Here is a 12,939-nt window from a genome sequence, read left to right as displayed (position 1 = left end):
GCCCGGCCCGCGGCCACAATTTTTTAATTGTAATTTTGAAGAATTTATCTGAATGTGCATGAACTATTTCTGTTCAAAATTGTTTGAAATGTCAAATGTTAAAATATTAACTGTCAGTTTACTGTACTGTGCCAACTGTACTACTATATGAGTACGTGTTTTCTATTGTTTCATTGGAAATAAAACAGCAAAGTCCATTTGGCTGTCATCTGTTTTAATTATGAGACACAATTGTGTCAAAATCATGTTTTTTTTATTTTCATGCTTGAAATAAGAAATTATTACTTAAAAAAAGTAGTTTTATACTTGTGAGTGTTGATGACACAGCTTTGCAACACTTGATATTCTAGTTTCAAGCATGTTTTACTCAATATAGCTCATCAAATCTCAGCAACAAGCTGTAATATCTTACTGACATCATTTAGGACCAAAACACTTCAAACAAGTAAAACACTCTAACATAAAATCTGCTTAGTGAGAAGAATGATCTTATCAGACAGAAAATAAGCAAATATCACCCTTATTTGACATATTTCATCTTACTTAGATTTCAGTGTTTGCAGTGTGACTCTGCAGCTTTGGGGAATTTGGATCTTTGAGCGTGGCTGAGTGCAGGGCCGGCCCGTGGCATAGGCCGTATAGGCAAATGCTAAGGGCGCCGTCCATCAGGGGGCGCCAAGCCAGTGCCACAAATGTTGGAGAAAAAAAAAAAGAAAAAAAGTTGGTACTATTATTTGTAAATACAAAAAATAATCCCACGTTAATTAAAATGCAAAGTAAAGCCTATTTAATAGAAATATTATTTGTTACAACATTACGCCCCCCCCCCCATCCCCCCGCACGGTGCGCCCCCTCCCTTCCCGTATCATGACTCTTACCACATCAAAAAATCAACACAAGATGTCAAAACGGCCAAAACTGTCAGGTGCCCAGGGAAGAAAAAAGGGAAAAGAAGAGGAGGAGAAACGAGAAAAAGACAGAGGTAGCAGGTAGGTAACGTTAGCCTACATTAAATTATTTGTCTGTTGCAGAATGTGATAGTAACCTGGCTTTTTAGCATGAAGCTATTGCTACATGATTCGGCAATTGCTAATCAATAAATAGCTAATTCTGTTTTAACGTCGGGTTAATATTGTGGAGGGGGCTAAATTGTTATGGAAAATAACAATGTAACGTTAGGTAATTACAGTACTCCCACCTTACATTCCTCAGGGACATTTGTATTAGATCTTTTAAGCAGGTGTTTTTTGTTGACATTGTTATTGCCTTCTGGTTAGCTAAAGTTTGCCCTGCAGGTAATAGTCACTTTTCCACCCCTTTATATATTAGGTATAGTTGTAAGCCTAGTTGTTAAAGTGCACATCATTAATGTTAATTAAGCAATATCACATGAGAGGGAATGCTGTTTTTTAATTTGAGCACTGCTGTTATTCGGTTAAAGATAATCATAACATAACATTCTCATATAATATGTTAATTTGCTTTCTTTAAGTAAAAAAACGGTCAAAGACAAAGCTATTCGGTTTCTTGTGAGTATACTGTATACACTTAACTGCCGATATCTAAAATCTTGCCTAGGGCGCCAGATTGGTTAGGGCCAGGCCTGGCTGAGTGACTACATGAGAGCTTGGCTAGCAGCTGCTGATGTCACTCACATACACACACACACACACGCACACACACACACACACACACACACACACACACACACACACTGAGCGAGTGGTCAGTGTTGAGCATGGCTCCCTCTGACCAAACAGGCCAAGTGAATTTAATAGAAGCCATGGGAGAATAAATTGCATTTTTTTTTTAAAATACTAAGGTCCAGAGGGCTCATTTTGGAGCCAGCATGAAGACTACCGGACCCATTTTAGTCTTGAACACCCTCTTTCTTTTAGTGTTGGTCACCTTGAGTAACGGGATACAGAGAGGTAAGTGGAACCTCCATACGCCGAATGCTTTTAAAGTGACTTTTACATGTAACATTTGAAGACAAAGAGAGTTGCTGACATATTACTTGGACCCCTTTCACCTGTAACAACTACAAACACTAACAAAGGGAAACGACGTACTAGAAGTACGATGTTTTTCCACCAGTTTTGTAGTATAAAGACATTACGGTATAAAGCGTGTGTACACCATGTAACCCTGACATCACCCTTACCTTCACCACAAGGACAAGAGAGGTGTTTATGGTTCCAACACAGTCTGATGAAGTCATAAAAACATGAGGTAGAAGATTGTTGGGGTTCTGTTACATACCATAACTTACCAGTTGTTTGGTTCGGTGCTGCATTCAAGGGACATCTGTAGGAAAAGGACAATCAGAAGTGTGAGCACGACAACGGGCAGGCCTGGCCCTAACCAATCTGGCGCCCTAGGCAAGATTTTAGGTGGCAGTGAAGTGTATATACTCACAAGAAACCGAATAGCTTTGTCTTTGACCTTTTTTTTTTACTTAAAGAAAGCAAATTAACATATTATATGAGAGTGTTATGTTATGATTATCTTTAACCGAATCACAGCAGTGCTCAAATCAAAATACAGCATTCCCTCTCATGTGATATTGCTTAATTAACATTAATGATGTGCACTTTAACAACTAGGCTTACAACTATACCTAATATATAAAGGGGTGGAAAAGTGACTATTACCTGCAGGGAAAACATTAGCTAACCAGAAGGCAATAACAATGTCAACAAAAAACACCTGCTTAAAAGATCTAATACAAATGTCACTGAGGAATGTAAGGTGGGAGTACTGTAATTACCTAACGTTACATTATTATTTTCCATAACAATTTAGCCCCCTCCACAATATTAACCCGACTTTAAAAAAGAACTAGCTATTTATTGATTAGCAATTGCCGAATCATGTAACATTAGCTTAATGCTAAAAAGCCAGGTTACTATCACATTCTGTAACAGACAAATAATTTAATGTAGGCTAACGTTACCTACCTGCTACCTCTGTCTTTTTCTCGTTTCTCCTCTTCTTTTCTTTTCTCTTTTTTCTTCCCTGGGCACCTGACAGTTTTGGCCGTTTTGACATCTTGTGTTGATTTTTTTATGTGGTAAGAGTCATGATACGGGAAGGGAGGGGGCGCACCGTGCGGGGGGATGGAGGGGGGAAGGGGGGGGGGGGGGCGTAATGTTGTAACAAATAATATTTCTATTAAATAGGCTTTACTTTGTATTTTAATTAACGTGGGATTATTTTTGTATTTACAAATAATAGTACCAACTTTTTTTTTTTTTCTCTCCAACATTTGTGGCACTGGCTTGGCGCCCCCTGATGGACGGCGCCCTTAGCATTTGCCTATACGGCCTATGCCGGCCCTGAGAACGGGGTGTCGTACGCACAAATGGGGCCGATTATTTTTAATGTATTTTTATTTTCTACTCGTCTTAATCTTTTGGTATGTGTTTTTTACTTTCCCCAACTTTTCTTTCAACGCCTAACCAGGGACGAGGGTTGCAAACTAGCCTGTGGCTAGTAGTCTTGTGTACGTTGACGTGGGTTACCTACGGGTAGCAATGTTTCATCGTACTGACCCTGTCAAATAAATACCAAAAATAAAAAAGTATCGTTTTTTTTTATTATCGGTATTGTTTTTTTGTTGTTGTTTTTTTTTTTTTTTTTTTTTTTTAAATTAAATCAACATAAAAAACACAAGATACACTTACAATTAATGCACCAACCCAAAAAACCTCCCTCCTCATTCACACAAAAGGGTTGTTTCTTTCTGTTATTAATATTGTGGTTCCTACATTATATATCAATATATATCAATACAGTCTGCAATACAGTCCGTAAGCACACATGATTGTGCGTGCTGCTGCTCCACTAATAGTACTAACCTTTAACAGTTAATGTTACTCATTTTTCAATAATTACTAGTTTCTATGTAACTGTTTTTATATTGTTTTACTTTCTTTTTTATTCAAGAAAATGTTTTTAATGTATTTATCTTATTTTATTTTATAATTTTTTTTTTAAAGTACCTTATCTTCACCATACCTGGTTGTCCAAATTAGACATAATAATGTGTTAATTCCACGACTGTATATATCGGTTGATATCAGTATCGGTTGATATCGGTATCGGTAATTAAAGAGTTGGACAATATCGGAATATCGGATATCGGCAAAAAGCTATTATCGGACATCCCTAATTTTTTGGTAAAATAAAGACAAATACTGTACTTAAATATCTGCTTGACTTAGGATTTCAAAACAAATCATCACTCAAATCGCAGACTGTAAAATTGACAATAGATTTTACGGTTAAATTCCGCCGACTTGAGTTTTTTACTGTACATTTTTTTTTCCATATACAGTAAGACACTAAAACATTAAAAAACTAACAAAAAAACATTGAAACAACAAGATTTTATGGTAAAAAAAAAACCCAACCTGGCAGCTCTGTTGCTTGATTTTACTGCTGAAAGCAGTGCTATGGTTTTCCCATTCCATTCCATTTGTTCAATTTTTTTTATATGCTTTAAAAAAAAACACTGCTTATACTGTAAAATTCCGGTGACTGAGCTGACAGTTTTTAAAGTAAAATTTTAAGATTTTTTTTGCAGCTTATGTAAACAAATATTGTTAATGTATTATACTTATGTACATGTACCGTAATTTCCGGACTATAAGCCGCTACTTTTCCCCCTCGTTCTGGTCCCTGCGGCTTATACAAGGGTGCGGCTTATATACGGCCTGTTCTTCTCCGACACCGACGAAGAGGATTTCGGTGGTTTTAGTACGCAGGAGGAAGACGATGACACAATGATTAAAGACTGACTTTTCATATACCGGTAGGCTGGTTATTTTGATAACGTACAGGCGAGCACTTTGTATTACTTTGCACCGTTGTATTATTTGTACTCTGCACGAATGCTGTTCGCCATGTCAAAGATGTGAACGTTTGATTGAATGATTGACAGATTTATTGTTAATAAATGGGACGCTTTGCGTTCCCAAACAGTCATCTCTGTCCCGACAATCCCCTCCGTGGTAGCAGGAACCCCTATATACTACGCTAATTACTAGGGATGTCCGATAATGGCTTTTTGACGATATCCGATATGCCGATATTGTCCAACTCTTTAATTACCGATACCGATATAAACCGATACCGATATCAACCGATATATACAGTCGTGGAATTAACACATTATTATGCCTAATTTGGACAACCAGGTATGGTGAAGATAAGGTACTTTTTTAAAAAATGAATCAAATAAAATAAGATAAATAAATTAAAAACATTTTCTTGAATAAAAAAGAAAGTAAAACAATATAAAAACAGTTACGTAGAAACTAGTAATTAATGAAAATTTGTAAAATTAACTGTTAAAGGTTAGTATTATTAGTGGAGCAGCAGCACGCACAATCATGTGTGCTTACGGACTGTATCCCTTGCAGACTGTATTGATATATATTGATATATAATGTAGGAAGCAGAATATTAATAACAGAAAGAAACAACCCTTTTGTGTGAATGAGTGTGAATGAGTGTAAATGGGGGAGGGAGGTTTTTTGGGTTGGTGCACTAATTGTAAGTGTATCTTGTGTTTTTTGTGTGGATTTAAAAAAAAAAAAAAAAAAAAAAAAAAAAAACGATACCGATAATAAAAAAAACGATAACGATTATTTCCGATATTACATTTTAACGCATTTATCGACCGCTAATATCGGCAGACCGATATTATCGGACATCTCTAGTAATTACACATCAAAACCCTGCGGCTTATAGTCGGGTGCGGCTTATATATGGAGCAATCTGTATTTCCCCCTACATTTAGCTGGTGCGGCTTATAGTCAAGTGCGGCTTATAGTTCGGAAATTATGGTATATTCATATTTTACTCATTGTTCAAAGCGGCCCTCTGAGGGCAACCATAACTGCGAGGTGGCCCTCAATGAAAACGAGTTTGACGCCCCTGATTTAGACAGTGATTTGTGTCGCCCTCTAGTGGTAGGATAGGGTAACTACTGTGTAACAACAAGTATTAACAGCCCGTATGTGGGCTCTGTACCGAGGATGTCGTTGTGGCTTGTACAGCCCTTTGAGACACTCTGGATTTAGGGCTATATCAATAAACATTGATTGATTGATTGATATACTACGGTAATTACACATCAAAACCCCGCGGCTTATAGTCGGGTGCGGCTTATATATGGGGCAATCTGTATTTTCCCCTAAATTTAGCTGGTGCGGCTTATAGTCAGGTGCGGCTTATAGTCGTGTGCGGCTTATATATGGAGCAATCTGTATTTCCCCCTAAATTTAGCTGGTGCGGCTTATAGTCAGGTGCGGCTTATAGTCCGGAAATTACGGTATATTCATATTTTACTCATTGTTCAATGCGGCCCTCTGAGGGCAACCATAACTGCGATGTGGCCCTCAATGAAAACGAGTTTGACGCCCCTGATTTAGACAGTGATTTAAACGTGGTCTGTGTCCCCCTCTAGTGGTAGGATAGGGTAACTACTGTGTAACAAGAAGTATTAACAGCCCGTATGTGGGCTCTGTACCGAGGATGTCGTTGTGGCTTGTACAGCCCTTTGAGACACTTGGGATTTAGGGCTATATCAATAAACATTGATTGATTGATTGATATACTACGGTAATTACACATCAAAACCCCGCGGCTTATAGTCGGGTGCGGCTTATATATGGAGCAATCTGTATTCCCCCCTAAATTTAGCTGATGCGGGTTATAGTCAGGTGCGGCTTATAGTCCGGAAATTACGGTATATTCATATTTTACTCATTGTTCAAAGCGGCCCTCTGAGGGCAACCATAACTGCGATGTGGCCCTCAATGAAAACGAGTTTGACGCCCCTGATTTAGACAGTGATTTGTGTCGCCCTCTAGTGGTAGGATAGGGTAACTACTGTGTAACAACAAGTATTAACAGCCCGTATGTGGGCTCTGTACCGAGGATGTCGTTGTGGCTTGTACAGCCCTTTGAGACACTCGGGATTTAGGGCTATATCTATAAACATTGATTGATTGATTGATATACTACGGTAATTACACATCAAAACCCCGCGGCTTATAGTCGGGTGCGGCTTATATATGGGGCAATCTGTATTTTCCCCTAAATTTAGCTGGTGCGGCTTATAGTCAGGTGCGGCTTATAGTCCGGAAATTACGGTATATTCATATTTTACTCATTGTTCAAAGCGGCCCTCTGAGGGCAACCATAACTGCGATGTGGCCCTCAATGAAAACGAGTTTGACGCCCCCGATTTAGACAGTGATTTAAACGTGGTCTTAGTCCCCCTCTAGTGGTAGGATAGGGTAACTACTGTGTAACAAAACGTATTAACAGGCCGTATGTGGGCTCTGTACCGAGGATGTCGTTGTGGCTTGTACAGCCCTTTGAGACACTTGGGATTTAGGGCTATATCAATAAACATTGATTGATTGATTGATATACTACGGTAATTACACATCAAAACCCCGCGGCTTATAGTCGGGTGCGGCTTATATATGGAGCAATCTGTATTTCCCCCTAAATTTAGCTGATGCGGCTTATAGTCAGGTGCGGCTTATAGTCCGGAAATTACGGTATATTCATATTTTACTCATTGTTCAAAGCGGCCCTCTGAGGGCAACCATAACTGCGATGTGGCCCTCAATGAAAACGAGTTTGACGCCCCTGATTTAGACAGTGATTTGTGTCGCCCTCTAGTGGTAGGATAGGGTAACTAATGTGTAACAAGAAGTATTAACAGCCCGTATGTGGGCTCTGTACCGAGGATGTCGTTGTGGCTTGTACAGCCCTTTGAGACACTTGTGATTTAGGGCTATATCAATAAACATTGATTGATTGATTGATATACTACGGTAATTACACATCAAAACCCCGCGGCTTATAGTCGGGTGCGGCTTATATATGGAGCAATCTGTATTTTCCCCTAAATTTAGCTGGTGCGGCTTATAGTCAGGTGCGGCTTATAGTCCGGAAATTACGGTATATTCATGTTTTACTCATTGTTCAAAGCGGCCCTCTGAGGGCAACCATAACTGCGATGTGGCCCTCAATGAAAACGAGTTTGACGCCCCTAAATTAGACAGTGATTTAAACGTGGTCCGTGTCCCCCTCTAGTGGTAGGATAGGGTAACTACTGTGTAACAAGAAGTATTAACAGCCTGTATGTGGGCTCTGTACCGAGGATGTCGTTGTGGCTTGTACAGCCCTTTGAGACACTTGTGATTTAGGGCTATATCAATAAACATTGATTGATTGATTGATATACTACGGTAATTACACATCAAAACCCTGCGGCTTATAGTCGGGTGCGGCTTATATATGGAGCAATCTGTATTTTCCCCTAAATTTAGCTGGTGCGGCTTATAGTCAGGTGCGGCTTATAGTCGGGTGCGGCTTAAAAATGGAGCAATCTGTATTTTCCCCTAAATTTAGCTGGAGCGGCTTATAGTCAGGTGCGGCTTATAGTCCGGAAATTACGGTATATTCATATTTTACTCATTGTTCAAAGCGGCCCTCTGAGGGCAACCATAACTGCGATGTGGCCCTCAATGAAAACGAGTTTGACGCCCCTGATTTAGACAGTGATTTAAACGTGGTCTGTGTCGCCCTCTAGTGGTAGGATAGGGTAACTACTGTGTAACAAGAAGTATTAACAGCCCGTATGTGGGCTCTGTACCGAGGATGTCGTTGTGGCTTGTACAGCCCTTTGAGACACTTGGGATTTAGGGCTATATCAATAAACATTGATTGATTGATTGATATACTACGGTAATTACACATCAAAACCCCGCGGCTTATAGTCGGGTGCGGCTTATATATGGAGCAATCTGTATTTCCCCCTAAATTTAGCTGATGCGGCTTACAGTCCGGAAATTACGGTATATTCATATTTTACTCATTGTTCAAAGCGGCCCTCTGAGGGCAACCATAACTGCGATGTGGCCCTCAATGAAAACGAGTTTGACGCCCCTGATTTAGACAGTGATTTGTGTCGCCCTCTAGTGGTAGGATAGGGTAACTAATGTGTAACAAGAAGTATTAACAGCCCGTATGTGGGCTCTGTACCGAGGATGTCGTTGTGGCTTGTACAGCCCTTTGAGACACTTGTGATTTAGGGCTATATCAATAAACATTGATTGATTGATTGATATACTACGGTAATTACACATCAAAACCCCGCGGCTTATAGTCGGGTGCGGCTTATATATGGAGCAATCTGTATTTTCCCCTAAATTTAGCTGGTGCGGCTTATAGTCAGGTGCGGCTTATAGTCCGGAAATTACGGTATATTCATGTTTTACTCATTGTTCAAAGCGGCCCTCTGAGGGCAACCATAACTGCGACGTGGCCCTCAATGAAAACGAGTTTGACGCCCCTAAATTAGACAGTGATTTAAACGTGGTCTGTGTCCCCCTCTAGTGGTAGGATAGGGTAACTACTGTGTAACAAGAAGTATTAACAGCCTGTATGTGGGCTCTGTACCGAGGATGTCGTTGTGGCTTGTACAGCCCTTTGAGACACTTGTGATTTAGGGCTATATCAATAAACATTGATTGATTGATTGATATACTACGGTAATTACACATCAAAACCCTGCGGCTTATAGTCGGGTGCGGCTTATATATGGAGCAATCTGTATTTTCCCCTAAATTTAGCTGGTGCGGCTTATAGTCAGGTGCGGCTTATAGTCGGGTGCGGCTTAAAAATGGAGCAATCTGTATTTTCCCCTAAATTTAGCTGGAGCGGCTTATAGTCAGGTGCGGCTTATAGTCAGGTGCGGCTTATAGTCCGGAAATTACGGTATATTCATATTTTACTCATTGTTCAAAGCGGCCCTCTGAGGGCAACCATAACTGCGATGTGGCCCTCAATGAAAACGAGTTTGACGCCCCTGATTTAGACAGTGATTTAAACGTGGTCTGTGTCGCCCTCTAGTGGTAGGATAGGGTAACTACTGTGTAACAAGAAGTATTAACAGCCCGTATGTGGGCTCTGTACCGAGGATGTCGTTGTGGCTTGTACAGCCCTTTGAGACACTTGTGATTTAGGGCTATATCAATAAACATTGATTGATTGATTGATATACTATGGTAATTACACATCAAAACCCCGCGGCTTATAGTCGGGTGCGGCTTATATATGGAGCAATCTGTATTTCCCCCTAAATTTAGCTGGTGCGGCTTATAGTCGGGTGCAGCTTATAGTCGGGTGCGGCTTATATATGGAGCAATCTGTATTTTCCCCTAAATTTAGCTGGTGCGGCTTATAGTCAGGTGCGGCTTATAGTCCGGAAATTACGGTATATTCATATTTTACTCATTGTTCAAAGCGGCCCTCTGAGGGCAACCATAACTGCGATGTGGCCCTCAAAGAAAACGAGTTTGACGCCCCTGATTTAGACAGTGATTTAAACGTGGTCTGTGTCCCCCTCTAGTGGTAGGATAGGGTAACTACTGTGTAACAAGAAGTATTAACAGCCCGTATGTGGGCTCTGTACCGAGGATGTCGTTGTGGCTTGTACAGCCCTTTGAGACACTTGTGATTTAGGGCTATATCAATAAACATTGATTGATTGATTGATATACTACGGTAATTACACATCAAAACCCTGCGGCTTATAGTCGGGTGCAGCTTATATATGGAGCAATCTGTATGTTCCCCTAAATTTAGCTGGTGCGGCTTATAGTCAGGTGCGGCTTATAGTCCGGAAATTACGGTATATTCATATTTTACTCATTGTTCAAAACGGCCCTCTGAGGGCAACCATAACTGCGATGTGGCCCTCAATGAAAACGAGTTTGACACCCCTGATTTAGACAGTGATTTGTGTCGCCCTCTAGTGGTAGGATAGGGTAACTACTGTGTAACAAGAAGTATTAACAGCCCGTATGTGGGCTCTGTACCGAGGATGTCGTTGTGGCTTGTACAGCCCTTTGAGACACTTGTGATTTAGGGCTATATCAATAAACATTGATTGATTGATTGATATACTACGGTAATTACACATCAAAACCCCGCGGCTTATAGTCGGGTGCGGCTTATATATGGAGCAATCTGTATTTTCCCCTAAATTTAGCTGGTGCGTCTTATAGTCAGGTGCGGCTTTTAGTCGGGTGCGGCTTATATATGGAGCAATCTGTATTTTCCCCTAAATTTAGCTTGTGCGGCTTATAGTCGGGTGCGGCTTATAGTCCGTAAATTATGGTATATTCATATTTTACTCATTGTTCAAAGCAGCCCTCTGAGGGCAACCATAACTGCGATGTGGCCCTCATTTAAAACGAGTTTGACGCCCCTGATTTAGACAGTGATTTAAACGTGGTCTGTGTCGCCCTCTAGTGGTAAGATAGGGTAACTACTGTGTAACAAGAAGTATTAACAGCCCGTATGTGGGCTCTGTACCGAGGATGTCGTTGTGGCTTGTACAGCCCTTTGAGACACTTGTGATTTAGGGCTATATCAATAAACATTGATTGATTGATTGATATACTATGGTAATTACACATCAAAACCCTGCGGCTTATAGTCGGGTGCAGCTTATATATGGAGCAATCTGTATTTTCCTCTAAATTTAGCTGGTGCGGCTTATAGTCAGGTGCGGCTTATAGTCCGGAAATTACGGAATATTCATATTTTACTCATTGTTCAAAGCGGCCCTCTGAGGGCAACCATAACTGCGATGTGGCCCTCAATGAAAACGAGTTTGACACCCCTGATTTAGACAGTGATTTGTGTCGCCCTCTAGTGGTAGGATAGGGTAACTACTGTGTAACAAGAAGTATTAACAGCCCGTATGTGGGCTCTGTACCGAGGATGTCGTTGTGGCTTGTACAGCCCTTTGAGACACTTGTGATTTAGGGCTATATCAATAAACATTGATTGATTGATTGATATACTATGGTAATTACACATCAAAACCCCGCGGCTTATAGTCGGGTGCGGCTTATATATGGATCAATCTGTATTTTCCCCTAAATTTAGCTGGTGCGGCTTATAGTCCGGTGCGGCTTATAGTCGGGTGCGGCTTATATATGGAGCAATCTGTATTTTCCCCTAAATTTAGCTGGTGCGGCTTATAGTCCGGTGCGGCTTATAGTCGGGTGCAGCTTATATATGGAGCAATCTGTATTTTCCCCTAAATTTAGCTGGTGCGGCTTATAGTCAGGTGTGGCTTATAGTTGGGTGCGGTTTATATATGGAGCAATCTGTATTTTCCCCTAAATTTAGCTGGTGCGGCTTATAGTCAGGTGCGGCTTATAGTCCGGAAATTACGGTATATTCATATTTTACTCATTGTTCAAAGCGGCCCTCTGAGGGCAACCATAACTGCGATGTGGCCCTCAATGAAAACGAGTTTGACGCCCCTGATTTAGACAGTGATTTAAACGTGGTCTGTGTCGCCCTCTAGTGGTAGGATAGGGTAACTACTGTGTAACAAGAAGTATTAACAGCCCGTATTTGGGCTCTGTACCGAGGATGTCGTTGTGGCTTGTACAGCCCTTTGAGACACTTGTGATTTAGGGCTATATCAATAAACATTGATTGATTGATTGATATACTACGGTAATTACACATCAAAACCCCGCGGCTTATAGTCGGGTGCGGCTTATATATGGAGCAATCTGTATTTTCCCCTAAATTTAGCTGGTGCGGCTTATAGTCAGGTGCGGCTTATAGTCCGGAAATTACGGTATATTCATATTTTACTCATTGTTCAAAGCGGCCCTCTGAGGGAAATCATAACTGCGATGTGGCCCTCAATGAAAACGAGTTTGACACCCACTGTCTAAATTTTAGACAGTGATTTGTGTCGCCCTCTAGTGGTAGGATAGGGTAACTACTGTGTAACAAGACGTATTACCAGGGCGAAAGTTGAGCTGGCGAATGATATCGTCAAGCAGAAACATTGTTGCAAACAAACACTCGGTTAAG

General features: G+C 40.7%; 1 protein-coding gene across 1 annotated transcript in view; it reads left to right on the top strand.

Moving 5' to 3' along the window:
* Positions 1-1,718: 1,718 nt before the first annotated feature.
* LOC133638780 (muscle, skeletal receptor tyrosine protein kinase-like) overlaps positions 1,719-12,939 on the top strand; it is a 91,018-nt gene continuing 79,797 nt past the window's right edge. Inside the window, exon 1 of the mRNA XM_062031721.1 lies at positions 1,719-1,931. Within this exon, the coding sequence (XP_061887705.1) occupies positions 1,850-1,931 (82 nt within the window). The 5' untranslated portion in view covers positions 1,719-1,849. The remainder of the gene's footprint in view (positions 1,932-12,939) is intronic.

Source organism: Entelurus aequoreus, linkage group LG21 (assembly GCF_033978785.1).
Source record: "Entelurus aequoreus isolate RoL-2023_Sb linkage group LG21, RoL_Eaeq_v1.1, whole genome shotgun sequence".
NCBI lineage: Eukaryota > Metazoa > Chordata > Actinopteri > Syngnathiformes > Syngnathidae > Entelurus > Entelurus aequoreus.
The sequence above is the reverse complement of the archived record's forward strand: the minus strand, read 5'-3'. Positions and strand labels throughout refer to the sequence as shown.